Raw genomic sequence first — 19,784 nt, forward strand, 5'->3', positions numbered from 1 at the left:
ATATTCCTTTTATAAATCAGTGTGAGGAATTTTGTTAGAATGTTCTATCTTAATTATAACCATTAATAATGTAGCTGTTATTATAGATAATAATGCTTGTTTTTTTTTCTGTTTTGTTAATTCCACTGAAGCAAGTTCTTTTGCATTTCATCTGCTAATTGAAAGCATAAAACACATCTCTGGTGTGAGGTTTTTATACTAATGAATGACATGTCTCTGCTGGATATTAGCTTTGGCATCTGTGGGTGGCAAAACCCCCTAAATGCTCATTTGACTTAATAATGAGTTTTTAAGTGAGTACCTGTCTTTGTTTGACTGATTTAAATAATCAGACAAAGCTTACACAGGGAGATAATAGCTTGTATTAGACCAACTAGTATACTAGGAAAATCAGACAAAAGCTAAACATGCCCCAAACTTTTCCTACCCTGATCTAATAAAAAGTGTTAACTCTCCCTGCAGAGCTTGCTTTACTGATGTTCTTAGATCATCACCACAGCCACAACGCCACCACTATGGCTAGTATAATTACACGATTTAAATCAAGAGGCCTCTTCATTCTCAGCTTATAATTGTGAACTTAAAATTTGAAAAGAATGTATATTTTTGTCTTAGCGTTCACCAATGTTTTTAAGCTATGATAACTTGCCATGGGCTGCTGGTATACACAGGTTCCGCTGTGTACTACCTTTAAGTATTGCATCTTTTGTATGTATTTTGTCCTAATTTTTATCTAAGATGTAACTGACCCATAGACAGTTACGCTGTCTGCTTTCATGAAGGTGGAGAAAAGGCCAGTTGTGAAATAGAACTGCATGCAAGAATGAAATCTCCATTTTGTATGGAAAAGCTAGTTTGGTATTTTTAGCATGCTAATAATAGCATTCTTAAAGGGCTACTCCTGTCTCATATATGGATATTCTGATGTCCATTTGCTAGAACCTGTCTGGTGTTGCTGGGTGGAGTAGCAGTGAAGGACAGATCCCGTTCACCGAATCACAGAATCAATCAGGTTGGAAGAGACCTCTGGGATCATCGAGTCCAACCTTTGACCTAACACCACTGTGTCAACTAGACCATGGCACTAAGTGCCACATCCAGTCTTTTCTTAAACACATCCAGGGATGGTGACTCCACCACCTCCCTGGGTAGCCCATTCCAATGCCTAATAACCCTTTCTGTGAAGAAATTTTTCCTAATGTCCAACCTGAACCTCCCCTGGTGCAGCTTGAGGCTATGCTCTCTAGTCCTGTTGCTAGTTGCCTGGGAGAAGAGGCCAACCCCCACCTCACTACAACCTCCTTTCAGGTAGAGCGATAAGGTCTCCCCTCAACCTCCTTTTCTGCAGGCTAAACAATCCCAGTGCTCCTTGGAGTGTGCCACCAGGGCTCAGCTTTTAAAACGGTGCAAAGCGTAGGATGTGTGCTTAGTGGTTTTACAGTCATTGGCTGTAATAGCTCAAACCCTCTTGCTGAACTACAATATATAGCTTTAAATAGTGTTAGTCATGACATTAAACATTGATTTCTCTACCTTAAATTACTGTAGCATACGTGGTCATGGAGCTGGTCAGTAAGGCTTTGAAAGCATCCAGTGGTTTCTGCCAGGCATTCTTCTGCTCTGTTCAGACCTTTGACTGTTCCAGTCCTGGCTGGAGTTGTTTACCTGCTGTGCTGCATAGTGGCTGCAGTCCTGTGCTGGTAAATGAAACAGTGCCAGGACATGGGGGCAGGCGGGGGATTGCAGTGTTTGTACTGTCACATTGTTAAGAGTTGTCATTTATGTGGGCTTCATCCTGGGCCAGCTAGTGTATTTTCTCAAATGATTTTGGACATGGTTTAGAAGTTAGCCCTAATAGCTAGCATCATGGTGCCCAGCAGGCAGTTTGGATGCAACCAACTTGATTGGTAGGAGGTTGGGAGGGCTTGGTGGTACGGTAGTGGCCAGAAAGCACCAGCTCTCTTTGGAACTACACAATATAGCTTATGGTGCTATTTATTTGAGTAGTACAGATATAGACAGTGTGTCTGTAGGTTACCATCTTCTCATTCTGGATGTTTCATTATTCTTAGTATGTCTTAAAGACTTCCAAGAGCATCATTTTTTCACATTTGGTTCTCTAGACTGCTGTATTAAGAATTTCAAACTCTTTTCAGTGGACTCTAGAGGATCTTCTCCAGGCTTTTACTTTGGCATGTGTGATCTTATCAGGTACTTTATGTCCATTGTTTCTTTATTTTTTTCCACAGATTGTGCACTAGCATTAATGCTAAGCCTTTGCTGATATTTTGTACTGTACCATAATTTTTAACATATTAGCAATATATGCTCTTAAGTTTTCCTTACATCTATAGACTTTATCATGGAAAGTTCTTATGCTCTTCACACTGTTTTGGAAAGTACCTGACAAAGGCGGGTTGGTCAACAGATGAGTACAGTTGTGTGTAACCTCTTTATCATTAACTGGAGAGACTTATTTCTAGCTCAAATCCAGAATTTTAAACTGTGTGAACTGAGAATAGTGGGATTTGTTTTCTGTTATTGCAATTGGTAAAATGACCATTTTTCAGTAATTTTACTGTTTATTGTTTTCTCCTGCTTCTGGGTTATTTTCTTTATTTCAAATTCTGGAGAAATTTGCCATGTAAATTTGCGTGTAAAAAGCAGAGCAGTCAGAGAATGTGCTGAGAGCTGGATCTCATCTCTGCTTTCTTTGTGAGGTGCATATGGCAGTGCTCACCACGGCAGCGCTCATCCCATACTTCGGTGCCTGAGAAGAAACCAACAGTGTTGCCTAGGATGGATTCCATAGGGAATTCGGTCCCCATATGTGCAAAGACAGTTGGCACCGTATGGAGAAATTTCTCCCTGAGGTAGCAATCAGTACATTGTCTGACCCTGCCACTCAAGTGCTGTCCAAGCCTTTCTGCCTCTGGGCTTGGCTCTCCAACACAAGCCAATTTCTGTCACAGAACCAGAGGCACAGTAGTATATGCTTTCAGGGACTACATATGGGCTTGGATTCTGCATAAATCATCAGATGGCAGGCCTTACTTCTTGTCAGCAGCCAGTACTCCCATTCTTAAGATTTGTGATTAAATGGATGCAGGTGAATTCATAAGCTGTCAACATCTCTGATGCCATCACGTTTGTGGAACTACAAGGATCAGCCAGGGTGAACAAGTTAAAGTACCCCCCTGAAGCTATAGAGGGGTCATATCCCTTAGTTCAGCAATATAAGGTATCAGATGTTGGTTGTGGCTTTATCTTTTGGTTCTGGTTTCTTTGAGTATTGATGAAACAGTCAGTACTCGCTGAACTGGGACTCTTGGTAGGTGGGCAACCTCTCAGGGGTGTCTTTCTCCGTAACCTGTGGTACCTAGCGTTCTTTTAAAATTGGGCTTACTCTCTTTGAACTGAAACTGTTCGCTCTTCTGGGTCTAATTCATGAGGCACATGACATTAAGACAGAATAATAACTCACTGCACTGGGGTCTGTTACTGAAACCCCAAATTATTTGTTGCTTAAGGCTGGCCCTTGCTTTAGTTTCTTATGTTACCCTTGTTGATTCAAGAGCATCTTTTAAGGCTCCTCCCAAGAAGGTGAGCAGTGAGGTGAAGTTACTCAAGGTAATAAGGACAAGAGCAGTCTCTGAAGATGAGAGCAGGCTGCTTTTATAAGACTGAATGACTGGACAACAAAATGACAGATGAAAATATATGCAGATAAATGTAAAGCAATGCAAATGAGACAAAATAGCCATAGCTTCATATATCAAATGACATATATGTCTCTGAGCTGACTGTTTCTTCTCTGAAGTGAGGTTTTTGAGCGTGAAAACATCAGCTTAGTACAGTAGCAATGAAACAAAATTCTGCATTGTGAATTATTAGGGAAGGAATAGAGGAAAAACCCACATAATTATTCCATTGTATGTATCTGCGATTTGCCCACACCTGGTCTCTTTATTTCAGAAATATTATGATATATTAGAAGTAGAAAAAGGTTCAGAAAGGCATAAGAAAGAGTACAAAATCATGGGTGGCATAGAAAAAATAGTTGTGATTGACTATTCACTGTCTCCTTCGGGACAAGAAGTCAGCACCATTAATTAAGGGTAGCTGGAGCCAGGAGCAAAACAAACAGAAGAACACGATTGTTCATGCAGGAGGTGAGTCGGTCTGTGGGACGCCTCACCACTGAGTGCTGTGGATGCAAGAAATCTGCATGTCCTGGGGGGAAGTGGACAAGTATTTGGAAAAGAGAGCCCCTGGGGATTATTAAGGAGACAAGCCACACCAGGTTCAGGAAATCTCCTGAACTAAAAATACCTGAAGTCTGGGAGAATGTAATCAGGGAGTAGTCCTGTGCTACTTGTCAGTAGACGTCCATGTGTGGCCACTACCGGAAACATAATCCTGGGTTTGATAAACCTGTGTTCTGAACTGATTATGTTCTTAGGCTCGAGGATGGACGTTGCTTCTCCTTAACGTTGGGGTCATGGATTGTACTCAGCACAGGAAGCCGCGTTACCTTTCACTTGGTGTAAACTTGTTTGTTTGCAAAGTAAAGGGCTCACTGACTGTAGTATCTCCTAGTGCAGTGTAACTGCTGTGGGCTCTGGGAGCATTTACTGTTGGTGCTGTCAGAGGGAGAGGGCTCCTGCAGTGTTCTTGGTTAGAGCTTCTGCTGCAGAACACATTGCCCATGCGGGTCCCGGGTGGGAATGAGGAACTGGGTAACTGGTTTCCTGCCTCTGTTCCTGCCCTCCCTCGGCTACTCTTCATGTTACCTGGTATGTGTTTTTGTCCTGTCATGTGCTAATGGGGCTAAGGAGGAGTTTTTGCTCTATGAGACCTGGTTCATGTTAGGGAATGAATTAAGGCCTTGTTGAATGAACTGTATTGGTATTTCTAGAGTATAATCACAGAATACCTACGGCACAAATGATAACACTGTAGCTGTCCGTGAATTGTTTCTGACCCTGTCTTCATGCTTAAACTGCTGGGATTTTGGCTAGGAGTTGGTATCATTTAATTTTCACTGTCCTCCTGGATTTCTCAGTCCAGTGAATTTAAAAAAAAAAATAAAAGAAGTCACCTGTGGAGCTTCTATTGAATGAGCTACTGCTTTTTAGTCAATATTAAATCATCAAAACATTTCATCTGTTCTTCTGATACTTAAAATAATACAGTAAAAATCCCATCCTCTGCTTCCCTCTGGACCGAGGAATTGCAGAAGAATGATATTTAAGCATTAGTTGTTGGGCAGAAAGTGAATGCATTTCTTTCTGAGAATACGCGGATATTGCTGGTCTGTCTGGAGAGTAGGTGTGGTATTGAAAATTATGAGAATCATGTTTCACTTGGAACGCAAACCTTGTAAATGCCAATGCCCTGCTTACTCAAAAGAACACGGAGCATTTTGGTAGGATGAGATAGATTGCATAATATGCATACATGTGATTGTAATCATACTGAGACACGTACCTACATGCCAGAAACAAAGAAATTTGCTGTGAGTCTTACAAGTTTTAACAATTTTTTTAAAGAGTATTTTTAGATTATATTTTAAGTGTTTTTAATAGGGATTGATGACCTAGTTCATTCAGATAATATACTCATCAAAGGGGAATGTATTAAAAAAGAGAATACTTTGGAGGAGAAAACGATGTTGACTCAATGCTGAAACAAGTTTGGACAAACGTTTAAGGCAGAGTCCTGTAGGCCCTTACTGAATGCATTTTACATTAGCAGATTCCTCAGCAGCATGCTGTTGTCTTTACAGAAGCTTTATTGTTACACAGGACCTGCCTCAACACCATTTTAAAAGCTGCCTGTTCCTTTTGATGAGTAGATACAGAACCAGTATTGAGGGCGGAGAATGTGCTGGGGAGGGAGGAGAATGGGAGAGGTGTTGATAGGGCAACAGGCAGAGAAGCCTCATTTTTTTTACTGGACTCTGGAAGAAGTAAATATGTGTTCAGAAAGAGCGTTATAATAAAGTTGAAGGGACTGTTCCTAACAATGAGCTATTAAACCATTTATACATGGAGAAAACTTTTACTGATAGTCAAGTGTCTGTAAGTATAAAGTTTTGTTTGTCTAAAGCGAACAGAAAACAGGAATATGGTTTAATGAGTAGTCTTCTGAGCTAAGAAATCTTGCAGTGAAATATGATAAATAATGCTTCTAAGGATTCAATGAGGTTTTAAAGAGACAAAGTTCGTAAGTATAAGTATTTAAGTTGACTTTCTATATAAGCTCTATTATGAAATTAAGAATACGCCATTTTTATAGACATGTTTTAAATCTCTCTTTAGCATTGTATTGCTTTTAAAATGTGAGTATAGTAGATATACAGATACTTCTCTAAGTTTTTTATAAATCTTTCACTTAATTTTCACTATACTTGCACATGTATTTTCGTAAAGCAAGAATGTCATGTTATAGTTGTAAGTTACCTTCTAATTGTTACAGCATTTTATTAAGGTGTGCAGTTGCTTTTTATAAGTGATTATTTTTCTTTCAGCTGGATTTTTATCCAATAAAACAGAATCCAGATGGTATGAGTTATTAAAATAACTGAAAATAAATGAAAAATATTTATAGAATACAAAATTTCTGAGGTGTAGAGACTTCAGACCAGGTTTAGCTGCTTCTTGCTCAGAAAACATATATTTTGTAAGTAAAGGTCCTAGCTGTATTATCAAATTTTGACATTATAGTCTTATTCTTTATATCTATGTATCTCAGATTATAATTGTCTTTAATACAAAAAGTATAGCAGCAAAAGTATCAGTTTTTAAAATGAAAAGGGAAATAAACCATTGCAAGGCTTAGGAAGATATATATGCATTGTTTCCTTAAAAATTAGTAGTTTTCATGCTCGGTTTTACATTGATTTCCTCAAAATCTGTTGATTCTTAGAGGCTTTATCTGCAGTAGTAGGAAATTCAGAAGTGGCTTAATGTGTTTCAGTGATCTGTCACTTAATCATATCCTCCTTAATATGTAATTTAATTTTTATTTACTATTGGGCTGCAAGTCACCTCCCATCTGGATGTGCAGCTTATGCTGTTTCTGCATGTTTTTATTAGTGGAGAGAATTCAGTTGTCTTAAAATGTTGATCGACAGAAGGAAAAAATAGTAATTATTTAAAAAAACATTTTTGAATAAGTGCATTTTTTATTATTAGTTTACAGTCAGGCTCTACAGAAGTATTTTGCAAAGTTTACAATCTGGCTTTTATAACCAAATGTTTGTTTTTCGAGTAGATTTCTGGATGGCAAATCTTCCTGAACTACACTTTAAAATGTGTAGCTCAGTCCCTAAAGCGTAGGCAGACGGCAGGGGGCACTCGGGACAGCACTTTGCATTCACTCCCTTTGCTGCACTGAATTTATTGTATGGGAAGTCTTGGTATTTGACAAGGCGGCTTGTATTTCAGTTATTTATACACGAACAAATTCCAAATAGTTTGACTTGAAAATATTTTTTGTTAGTATTGTCTTGGAAGGACTTTTATCTTTAAAATTGATAGAGGGAAACCACAATGTTGTAAATAGGAGAACCTTCTTTTAATCAATAGCACGTATGAGGTCTGTTTATTGTTGAGTATCTGACAAATCATTGACAAAAATATATCTAGACAGATTATAGATGATTTTGAGAATTAGGAAAAATCCCCATTTTATTTTATAGCAAAGTTTTCTTAATTTGGGTGTAGGCTTTGATACTTCTGCTTTTTATTTCAGTAACTAGGGTCAGTGAGCTAAATCATATTCTTAACAGATATTTTTTTCTCTGGCTTTCATGCAAGTAGTTGTTTTGCTTTAAGATGAGATAAAAAAAAAAGAAATACTTGATATTGGTGAGATTTTAGATTTTTGGTGGTGCATTCTGCCAGTGTCAAATTGACTTTAGGAATTTACGTGACTAGTTGCCTGGTGTTTTTTGTGTGTGTTTTCTTCTTTTAGGAGTTGGGAATATATTAAATCCTATTCATCTTTTGACAAGTTAAAACTTATCCAGGCTTCCTGTCATTCTGTCTTTCTCTTCAGCTTTTTCAGCTCTGAAAAAAAATGTACAAACGAAAATAAGAGCAGGAAGTAGAGGGAAGGTAGAAGAGAAAAACAGATCAACCATATCTGGGGTCTCTACCCCTTCCCACAGTTTAGCTTCTAAGCAGATGGATGTGGGTTTACAAATGTCGTCTTTGGTATATCTGAATAAGGTATTTAAAGCTGTTGTGTCATATTTTAACACTTTCCATTAATAGCTTTGCAATTTAACATTCCTTCTGCTTTTGACCTTTGAACCCTGAGTTGCCTACCTGGTTTACAAATACGGTACACAAAATCACAAGATTTTGAATCCGGCAGCTGCTGAAATAACCTGTGAAAATGTAGAGGAATATGAATTTTTTAAATGGCTTTGAGAGTCGCATGACATTTCATAGCCATTATCATCATTGTCATTAACTGATACTTTCTAATTGGTAGAGCTTATTTGCAGTGCTAGTAGAGTCACTGTATGGAAAAAATGTGGACGTGCAACGCTCAGTTCAGTGAACTAAAGTCAACAACTCTAAAGGTCTGTTTAAACTAAGGGATTATTAGGTTTATAATGCCAAGTATGAGTGCCTAGAATGCCCACACACAGTGTTCCTAACCATGTTCACTACAATTGCTCTGGTGAAGTGCTAGTCCTGCAGCTACATCGCATTGCATGTGGGGTTATTTTTCTCCTAATAATTCTTGTGTTCTTGTGGGCAAAACCCACACCTGTTATAACTCTGCTAGTATGTTTGGTCTTTCTAGGTGATTCCTAGAGAACTTAGGTTGAGCATTAAGTAAACACTATTGATAAAAGTCCTTTTTTGTGTTACCCCAAAGGGGCATTCACAGGAAAGTTCTGTAGGCATTTCTGATCCATTTATGCTTTTTACTTATCCGTGTAAGAATTATTATGTACCTGATCACCTGCATATTTCTAATGTTGTTGCTGTTTGGTTGTTTAAGGTCTTGACAGTGCAAGTACATTCTGCATCCTACTGGGTTTAGTGTCACGCAATATGTAGCTTTTAAACAGCTCTGGCATTTTTTCTTCATAGAATTATAAATTTTTAATACTTATCCACATATAGTAAAACTGTTCTGCTGTGCAACTACCTTAAGGGATTTGCTTCTTAAGTCCTAAAATAATGGAGGGTGTAATTTGTGAAACACATTCCTTCCTGTCTACCGACCCATTTGCTTCCATTGCATTTCTTCATGGCATTAAATACTTGTAGAAGACAGCATTCTAAAGTGCAGGGCCGTGCCTATTCAAACAAGTAATCAATCATAAAATGAACTTTGTCTTTTGCAACAATTTGCTTGTGTCTCTGGAATGCTTGTTAAAGCATGGTTCCTCCATTTCATCTGCAATCAGCTTAAAATTTCTTCTCTGATCACTCTAAATTAAATTGAAAAGATTGAGTTTTTCTGCTAACCAAGTCTGTTCATCCTGAATCTGAAAATGGGAAGATGTGCAAACTTGGACTGTCTTTTGCAAGCCAGTCTTGTGAGGTCTTTACTCAAGACTCTTCTTTCTATCTCATTTTCTTTCTATGTAAGTTCGGAGAAATATTTGCCATCTTCATAGGGCTGTTTTTATATTAGGGGCTCAACCTAGGAACTGTATGGATGTGAGGGATTCCACATGCTGCATTGGACAAGGGAGAAGATTCCTCTTTTCTAAACTACTACTAGTAAGTCCACCTTGGCTTTAAGGACGTCCCACTAGCATAAAAATGCCCACTAATCATTCCCAATTTGCAACGCTGGTGTTTATTTTTAGCAGAAAATTGTATTCTGATTGCTTAGAAAATAACAGCAATGAATGTTTTAGGTCCTATCGCTATTTACTTGTGAATATCAGCAAACTTCATGAAATCCTGTACTTTCCATATGCAGTCTCTTGAAGACACTGCTGTCGCAGGCAAGTTAATAGCACTTCCCTCTTACATTACAAGTAGCCTGTTTTGCTCTCTGTTCCTAAGACGCTGTGCACAGAACTGTCGTGACATCAGTTGAGTACAGGCTCAGGTAGTGAGGAGGGAAGGGCAGAATATTTGGTTTCTGAAAGGAGAATTTTGTCTTTAGTGACAATGGGCTGCTCCTAGGTTCAGCCAAATATGCTGAGTTTCCTTGTACTGTGGATTTTTACATGCAATTTATAGTGTTAACCACTGAAAAGTTAAGCAGAATAGACCGTTTGAGGTCCTACTTTATTTTGGCTTGCATTACGTAAACCTCTGAAAATAGTGGTTTACTATGTAAATGTTTCTATAACTAATGTTAGGGTGATTAACTAATGTTTTTCTGAAAACTGTCTTGGAAATCTGTTTTACTGAATACAGGACTATCACACAATTCAACAACATTTTATTTTCCTGTTTTGTTATAGGAAACGTTTTAAAATACAATCAGCACGATTTATATAAAATGATCTCGCTTTTCTGGTGAGAGATAATTGAGATCTAATCTGAATCCCTGACGAACCACAGCTTCCTGCATTGGCCTGTTGCTATGGGTAACATAAAGGGAGTAAAATAGAACTTCATACGAAATGCCTTTAAACTTTACTGGCATGTACAGGCATGGAACAGGGTTGAATTTTTTAGTTTAATCTTTGAGAAGCTGATGTGTTAAGGAAATGCTTTTTCCATATTAAGTGAAGATGAATTTAGGAAGAGTACTGTTAGGAAAAATAACTGCTGTTTCTTACGAAGAGCGGGTAAGTGATATGAATTATATTTAGCTAAGGCAAGGCATTGTTGCAGTGAGAAATTAGAAGCAGCTATTGTTATTGGCAAGAAATTAGAGAAGAATGTTATCAGCTTCAGAATGGTTTTTGCTTAGCCTTTAAGCTTTTTTACTTTAAAGTATTTGAGTTAAAATTCCTTTGTAAATGCAAACATTGGGTTTTATTATCAGAAAAAGAGTAAAGGGAATCTTATTGTACCAACTAACATTCAGATTCTGAGATGTATTTAGGAACTGTGCCCAATGTGTATAAAGCTAAAAAATCAGTATGCTTATAATCTCTGCCTATTTTTTAATTCTGTGCAATATATTTTGTATATGCTCTCTGTGCCATTACATCAATATTATATCTTTAGGTAAAACTGTATATATTTTTATGTATATCTTTATTGAAGTAATTTTAAGGATGTTAAGCCACTGTGTTTATATGTGATAAGATTGGTTTTATTTGGGGTAAAAAGTTGAACATTTATTTCTTAAAGGAATTCCAAATGTCACATAATTTACTGTTCTTATGTTGTTTTTATAGATTCAAATATTTGGCAAAAATACTTAACCTTCAGAGAAGACTGTATTCAGTGAAATTATTATACAGTAGTTGTACTGTATTCTTTTTCCTTGGTAATTCTTACATCTATGATACTTTTGTATTAACTATTATAAATGAACTTCTTTGTTGGCAGAGAATTGAAAAGACAGACTATGCAATAGTTCTCCTTTAAGTGGCATTCTGAAGGGGCATTCTTTTCATAGAATTCTAAGTCATGAAATTAATTGCAATAACATTTTGAACCGAGGATAAAAATAATATTACTCAAATATTTAGGTGAGAAATACATTTGAGATTATTTATTAGAAGGGAAATCTAGCAATAATTTATAAGTAATATGGCTTTATTTTTTATTTAAAATGTTAAAACAATGTTTGCTGTATTTTGAGACGTGATCTCCCTCCCAGAGATCATTGGAGTTCATGGCATCTGTACGATGTTAATGCTGTAATGCATTTAAAAGGATAAAAATACATGTATGTAATGTAAGTCCTGAAGTAATGTGACTGAAGATCTAGGGACCTGCTCGTAATTCATACCTTCGCAAAAGCAGAAGTTGCTTCAGGTGATTTAATAAGGAGTTTGAACAAAGCTAGATGCAAGCAGTCGACTGAGTGATAGGCTTTCCCTGAGCTAAGTGACAGCATGTTTGAAAGTTGGCTATTTGTATTCAGTCTGTAAATCTTCGGTGCTTTATCTCTTAAAGAGCACAACAAGTTTCCCAATGTTCTTTTGTATATTGAAATCATATGAGAAAATCAGTTTAGAGGCTTGGTGGAGCTAGGTGTGCTATTCCAAGCTGAATGGCTTAGTCAGAGGGGCTTTTGTAAAATAGTGTGTAGTATAATATTGTACTAAGTCTAACGCAGTCAGAGAATTCTTTGGATGCAGCAAAAAGTCGATGCCTGTATTGGAAGAAAGTGTGCTTTAGAAAGGACACAGAGAGAGGTCATTTTTAATCCCTTTTTTTTTCTGAATCTTGCTAGATGCCCAGGAAAGAAATAGATGTTTCTGTTCAGTCTGTGATTTTCTCATTGTTAGGGTAGGAGAGAGGAATTCTTCTTCACTCTGCTAATAGATTTTATCCCTCTGCATCTCAGCAGGAGTTGGAAATATATATGTCTTTTTTGACTCAGGAAGGCACTCACCCACACTCTAATAGCACAGATGATTTCATGTTGCTCCATTTCATTGCTAAGGCCTGGCACTTCCTAGTATGTGGTGCCCCTTCTGGTATCCCCGTCTTTCCCTTTGTTCTTCTCAAGTACTTGAGCATGACTTTGACTTGAATGACAAATTTTGAGGTGGAGAAAAAAGACATTTTAGTATTGTGTTGCCCAGGTAGTCTGTACACGTGCATTTATTTGCTCAGTGTAATGTCTGGGGTATGGGTAGGGTATTTTTGGTTTTTCTGCATCATGGTTTTATGGCAGACTTTGATAGTACTTACTTAGTTTCCTGGGACCTGATCCATGTAAAATGGAACATGTAAAATGGAACTAAGTGGATTTTCTGGATGAGAGTTTCTGTCAACTGAAAGATGTCAGCAGGCTAGTTTCATGCAGTGGTGCACACATCTAGCAGGTTATAGACCATGAAAGCTAAAAGATATAGGCTGTTTCAACCTTATGAATTATTCTCCTTTATGCCCTCTCTCCCTATTTACCCTGTTGTTGGTGCAAGATACTATGTTGTCTACTCCTATTCTGGAACAAAAAGTTTATGTACTCACAAAGTATTTTTCTCCCTGTTAATTATTGTAAGCTAATACTCTCTTAGATTTGTTGCAAGCAAATCCTGAACACGACATCAAAAAACTCATGGGCCCTTCTGGTTTTTCCACCTAGCAAAAAGAGATGATGCAAAGAGAAATTTTACATGTTTTCTCTTAATCAGAACTTTATGCTATCTAATATATGCTGAAGCATTTGCCAGGTTACAGAGACCTAGAACATCTTTTATGCTGTATGATAACTGGGAGGTCACTGTTCAGCTTGCTGGCCCTGGCACTGGGCTCCTCACTTGGATCACAGCGATCAAGATCTTGCCCTGAAGTCTGGGGAAGAGAGTTGCATCCTCCACCTTTGCGGGGTGTGTGGGTCTGTATACCTCAGCTGCTAATCCAGCTAGATGAGAAAGCAGAGTTCCCATGAAGAGATACGCTGGAAGACATTTTAGTTTTCCTAAACTAGATTTATTTTTTAAATTTTGGTAATTTGTTACCATCAGACTCCTAGCATATACCATGGGCTTTTTCCTAAACGAGTTTGGAAGTCAGGGTAATTTGAAGAACTAATTTCGGTCCTTATCTGATTGTGAAAGATTTGAGCGTTGAATACAATTAGATTTTATCTCTGGGCGATAGTTCATATATATGTTCACAAAATGAATACATATATGTCCTGTCATTTGCAATGACGTACTTAAATACTTTTTTTTAAATCTTCACATTAGCCCTAACTGGTACAGGGTCATACACTATCCTTCCTCATGTTTCAGAAATGGCTGCATGCAGGAACTGTTCAACTTTATAGCTTTTTAATACATATGTTTTTTAATAGGTAATTCTTAATACATATGTGGTAAGTGTTAAATTTCATCAAATAATCAAACTTTATAGGTATAGTAGATCAAATTTTGTCCTGAAGAGCCTCCAGTGGTGGAAAGCGTGAGCACTGAAGAAAGAAAAACAGCCCCAAACATATAGTGAATGTTTTAAATGAGATGATCATAACGTTTAAAAAAAATCTGGTCTTGCAACTTATACGTTTGGACAAATCTAGACAAGTTTCAGCTGAACAGTTTAGAAGAGAAACTACTTTGTCTAAATGTGGACTGTATGCAATTTCTGACAGGTTTATATTAAGGTTTCGAAGTACTCACAACCATGTTTTGAACATATTACTGGAAATTCTTACACAATAATTACAAGCTTTAGTTTCTAGCTGATTTTGTTGAATTAAGTGGATTTAGTTCAGTTACATAAATGAATTTATAGAAATATTCTTAAAATAAATTTTATTCTGTGATCTACAGAAGTAAGCTGATAATGCTTGGAATGTGCTGGGTAGTTTCAGTGACACTGTAATGTAAAAAAAAATACCATGTAGCTGGAATATATAAAAACCGAAGGGAAATTTGAAATATCTTAATAGCACAGAAATAGGTAGTTGATATTTAGGTAAGAAATTCTGTTCTTCTGTTAGGTACTTTTTTTTTAATGTTTAAACATCATAATTACTAAGGCCTTGCTTGGAGAGATGTTAAGATGCTGATACCTGCAGTTTAACATGCATTAGCCGCAGCATTTAAAATAAACACACAAACCCAGCGCGTGGTGAGTAGAAAGCTCACTGCATTAACTTGTGTTAAATGGATTGAGGTAAAACAGTATCTCATTGTCCACAGAACTTAATTTAGTGATACTATTACTGTAATGTTTGAGCTTTTCTATGAAATCACACAATTTTTCCTTTAAAATGATATTTATGATTATTAACTTCTCAGGTTTTGAAAAAAGTAGTATAAATATTCTTTTTATTATCATGAGAATCCTATTCATTTTACTTGATACTTTTCAAAAACATGGAGAATTGTACGTGGTGTTTGACTCTAGATTCATGCAAGCTGCCAAAGTAAGTGGCCATTCCTAAAACGTATATATTTTGAAAGTATTTTTATTTTTTTCTGTCTGTGTAAACTGATACTATCGAGTCATTCTTTTCTTCATTCTTTGAGAAATGACATTGAAATTGTTTATTCACCAGCTGTTCTATATAGTATGTGCATAAGAAATCAGAAGCAGTCATATTTGTAAGAGTTCAGTAATGTAAATTAAATTTTCTAAATTACAGGCGTGAATTAAGGTACAACTTCTGAATGCATAATATGCTTGTGAGACTTATGTGCAAGATAGAAGTAGAAAAGATGTCCTAAGCCTCCCTGAAGAGCTGTACCCAAAACAGTGGTACTTTTTTGATACCTGAAACATTACTGTTAAAAACTGAGAGGCATGAGTACACTTTTGTTTATATTATTATGCTTCACAGATTCAGATGCATTTATTTTTGTGTAGTTAAACAAGAAGTGCCGTCATTTTTTTGATCTTGTCCATGAAAGATGTATTTGTGTTTATCTGAACTAGCACCAGAGGAATGATGTCAAGAGAGACTAGTTTAGACTTTGAAAGTTCCAAAATACTTGTATTAAAAACTAGATCAGATCCTCTACTGAGAATTGTGAATGGTGAGGCCGCAGCGGTTTATAACAAGGGATGTTCTTCAGATAGTGTTAACAGCAGTATGAAATCCTGCAGTGAAAAGAGAAAGAAAGGAGAAGATATTATTCTTTTAAGGATTATTAAAAGTTTTTGTGAATTTTGAAGCGGAGAGGGGGTGTTTATTGCCAAGGCTGGATAATACAGGCAAACTGTGGAGAAAGAGCTTTTCTCTCGAGTTGTGTATATATGTATGTTTTTTTCTTCTGTGCATATTCCACCTTGGAAATATTGTAGATACATAAGCATTCTTCTCTCGCTTTTAAAAGAGCAGTATAAAATAAGAGAGTTTCTTTTTAACTATTTAGATAGTTATTTAAAGGTTCAAGGACACTTTAAATGACCAAGAAAAGATTCCCCAAATTAAAATAACAATTTTTTAATATAGCCATTAAAAATCAATACAAACTTCAATCTAAAAATCATCTGCCCTTCTACTTTTTTGCTCAGCTGAGTGTCAAGGTGCAAGGTCTGGAGTACCTGTTTGGGAAATGGTCACCTACTTGTTTTTACAGGAATGTTAGCTGCCTTGAGGTAATTGGTGTTCAAAGGTGAGAAGTTTAGGGTGGATAAGCACATAAACTTCAACAGTTCACTAGAAGACTAATTGTCCTTGAAACTTTGATGTAAAATACTAGTGGAGATGGTGAGGAGTTCTTACCTAGCTTACTGGAAACACTCTTAACATCCTTTTGGCTCTGTGGAAGTCAGAAGTGATTGGTAGGGGAAGTTTTCAGAGTCATCTGACTGACAATATACTGATTGTAGTTTTGATTCCACATATCTCCAGATATTGCAGCAAAATAAAGTATATGAGGTGTTGTTTTAATTTTAAGTTTTTTCAGGTCAGTTTTAAGGTATCTGCTTTCTCATATATACCAACCGATTGACTCCATTCATCTAAGAAGGACCGCTGGAAGCAAGGTAGCTACTCGCAGCAGAAAGTACCTCATCCAGTAAATATTGTGGGGTCAAGTTCCAGGACAGTGGTTAAAAGGCCTGGGGTGAATTTCATGGTGGGGAGGAAACACCTGTGAGAAAGTAACAGCTGATTTCTTTAGATTTTCCTCTCTCATGTTACCTGTTGTTAATAAGTTGATAAAAGTAGCTAACACTTCAAATATTATTTGAAGCTCAGAGATTTCTAATACTTGCCATGAATCTTAAGTAACACTTATTTTTCTCTTTCTTATTGCAGTCAGCAACTGTTTCTGATGGAGGTAAGCTGAAGCTTGTTTTTACTTTTATAATGAAAAAGAATCAGTTTTCCACATTAAGCAACATGGTATGTGGTAAATAAGGTGATAGATTACAAGATATGAGTCCAAAGTGGTGCAGAACTCTGTGACTCGGGAACTGTGCCAATGAAAATATTGCAGGATTATGTTCACATACTTTCACTGATTTATTTGCATGCTTTTTTTTTGTGGCACATCTCTATATATGCACGTTTTTATTATAACTAGGCTTCTTCATTCATAATAATAAAGAGGCAGAGCTGGTAGATTTTCATATAATTGGATGGTAGATAAAATCTTGTTCTCTATTTTATTGTCCATTACATATCCTGTTTGCTTTTGAAGAGAGATGCTCTAGCTCCTAAATTGTAAGCTGTGTTGGTGCATTTGTTGAGGTTGAAATTTCTTTACAGTGTGATGCATTCTAAGAAGGGGGTAGGTAATTTGGTATTTGTAAAATCCCAGCATGGAGCTTTTGCAGTTCTGGAGTACTTCTATGTAAACTCCTCTTTATGTCACTTAAGCTTGTTTGTTTTGATTTTAACATGGCTTTTATGTTTTAAAGGATGTCCACTCTTTGTTAAACATTAGAAGATGATTTCTCTGAACCTTTGAAGTTAATTGGAACAGTTTAAATATGCTTCCTTAATGGGATAAAGGAATTTGTATAGTTTAGGGTATACAAGAGATGGCTTTTCTCACTTGTCTTGCTTGGCAGGAGTTGGTTCACTTGATCCTGCAAAGAATCTCACTTAGGTACATATTATTACTTTTGCTATTCTTTGACAACAGTACAAGATAATTTTATTAAATAAAAAGGGGACAAACTGTGCTGCTCTAATGAGTGCAGTGAAATCTAAGAAATATTTTGAATGGTACAGATAATTTTTTTCATGTAAATGCAAAATGAGCAATACTATTCACAAAACTCCACCGTATCCTAATTTCTGATTCCTTGCAAAACTAAAACTACAGTTGAGAGAAACCTCACTGTTTCAGTCCTTTAGATAGAGGCATTTTACAATGTCTGGCTGACTTTATCAGGTATTTTCCTTCTCCACTGCTGACACAGTCTGCTGCTGTAACAGTACTTCTGTAGATGAGAGGATAGACTCTATATTGTATTTGTCTTGTCTGCAAAGTGACAAAAGAAGGAAACAGAAAATAATTGTGTCTATTCAGCTCTCTATTTCTAAAATGCAGCTTATATTTTTGTGGGAAAAATATGTATTTTTTTCCCCAGGTGTTACCTGTTTGATGTAAAAATCAAGACAGAGCAAAGACTTTTTTTGTTTGTGTATGTAGTGGAGTTAAGTTGCAGTTGCTGAGTGGCAAAAAGCTTGATTGATCATTTTTAGCTAAAATGGAATGTAGTTGCGTCTTGTCTCCGTGAGGGTTCTTGTTCCATGTTAATTAAACTTATTTTACTTCTGTTGCCTATCCAAAGGTGGAGATCCCTGTGATAGTACTCATATGATAGTCATTTCAAGCTTTTTATGCTTCCAGCTGAAAATTTATTTTAAAGATCTGACTTATTTTCAGTTCTTCCAGTATGGCTTCCAATTCCATAGGTAATTGTGTTTTCACGATTAATCCTATACAGTTTTGTACGTCATGAAATCTAAGGGCCATGTAGGTTGCAGAGGTGAAAGAACAGACAATAAGTTATATGCATTTTTCTGCTGAGTTGTATGACCTATTTTTTCACCTAGATCTGAAGATTTAACACGGATTCTCTCTTCATTGTTATATGCTACTTAAGAAGGGGGCTGAAATTTATGTAAAAAGCAGTAGTTGAACTATATTGAGTAATATTGAATCAATGCTTAAATACCTAGAAAGTAGATTGGAAAAATAAGAACCAGAGAGACTGTAACCAGAAAAAGTGAAATGAAATAAAATCCTAATTAATTTCATTTAGAGATGCATTGAGTAAAAAGCTCTGATTCATGTCTGAATTACATTTTCAGGCTTTCACTTTTATTGAATATGTCACAGCACTGAAATTTTTCCAATCTTCTCTAATGTCACTAATTCATTAATAGATCCACAGATTTACACATTTTTAGGGCCTGTCTTGATTGGAGAAATTTGTACCAGTGTAGCCATTGGTACAGGAGTACATACTTCCCTTCTAGACTAAATCTTAATAATAGTATTTGTGCATATAAATAGATACCATAAATACTGTTGCTGATCTTTAGTCTGGGAAGGGAAATTTATGTGTAAAAAGTAATTATTATGTGTTTATATATATACCTTCAGTATAAGAGGAGGCATGACAGCTCTCTGTACATTTTCTTTCCAAGGTCAATGAAGCCTCATGTCACACGACTTTTATTACATCAGAGCCAGGGTCAGGAAACCAACCGTACCCTTCGTTGCATTTATTTTAGATGGTAACTCAGCTTGTGCAAGGCTGGGATGTTCTCATTAGCCGAAATAGTGCACTTGGGCTTTGCAAGATAGGTAACATGTAAAATACATAGGTACTTGAATTAGTGTTGTTTCCAGAGATGCTGACCAGTAGCAGCTCTTAACTGTAACTTATTTGCTTAATGAATTGCAGACAATCAGAATGCAAACTGTAATAATGCTTAGACGCAAGATCACTGTATAGATCAATTAATCTGCAGCACCTGTGCTCTAGGAATAGTAGAAACCATTTTATGTTACTATAGAATGACCTGTAATTAGCAGATTTCTCCTACTTCCCATCTCGGAAACTGTCCATTCCTGCGGGCTGTGGGAATAGTGAGAGTCCATACACAGCATGCAGGCTGTGGCTGGTGTTTTGAGCACTGTGCTGTCTAAAGCATCACAGGGATGATCAATAGTCCCCAGCTAATGTCTGGCTTTGGCTATTGATACCTAGATGCCACTTTGCAAAGGGAAAACCTTAAGATCA

The 19,784-nt window shown here is 36.6% G+C and overlaps 1 protein-coding gene across 4 annotated transcripts in view; it reads left to right on the top strand.

The window, feature by feature from the left end:
• Window positions 1-19,784, top strand: part of RGS12 (regulator of G protein signaling 12) — a 91,432-nt gene that overhangs the window by 28,900 nt on the left and 42,748 nt on the right. For 3 of the 4 annotated variants that reach the window (XM_068403367.1, XM_068403368.1, XM_068403370.1), the window contains one exon: window positions 16,837-16,858. In XM_068403367.1, coding sequence (XP_068259468.1) covers window positions 16,837-16,858 — 22 coding nt within the window. Of the gene's footprint in view, window positions 1-10,710; window positions 10,784-16,836; window positions 16,859-19,784 lie in introns of those variants that run through there. The other variant, XM_068403369.1, reaches the window with a different exon arrangement.

The sequence above is a fragment of the Nyctibius grandis genome, chromosome 6 (assembly GCF_013368605.1).
Source record: "Nyctibius grandis isolate bNycGra1 chromosome 6, bNycGra1.pri, whole genome shotgun sequence".
Lineage (NCBI taxonomy): Eukaryota > Metazoa > Chordata > Aves > Nyctibiiformes > Nyctibiidae > Nyctibius > Nyctibius grandis.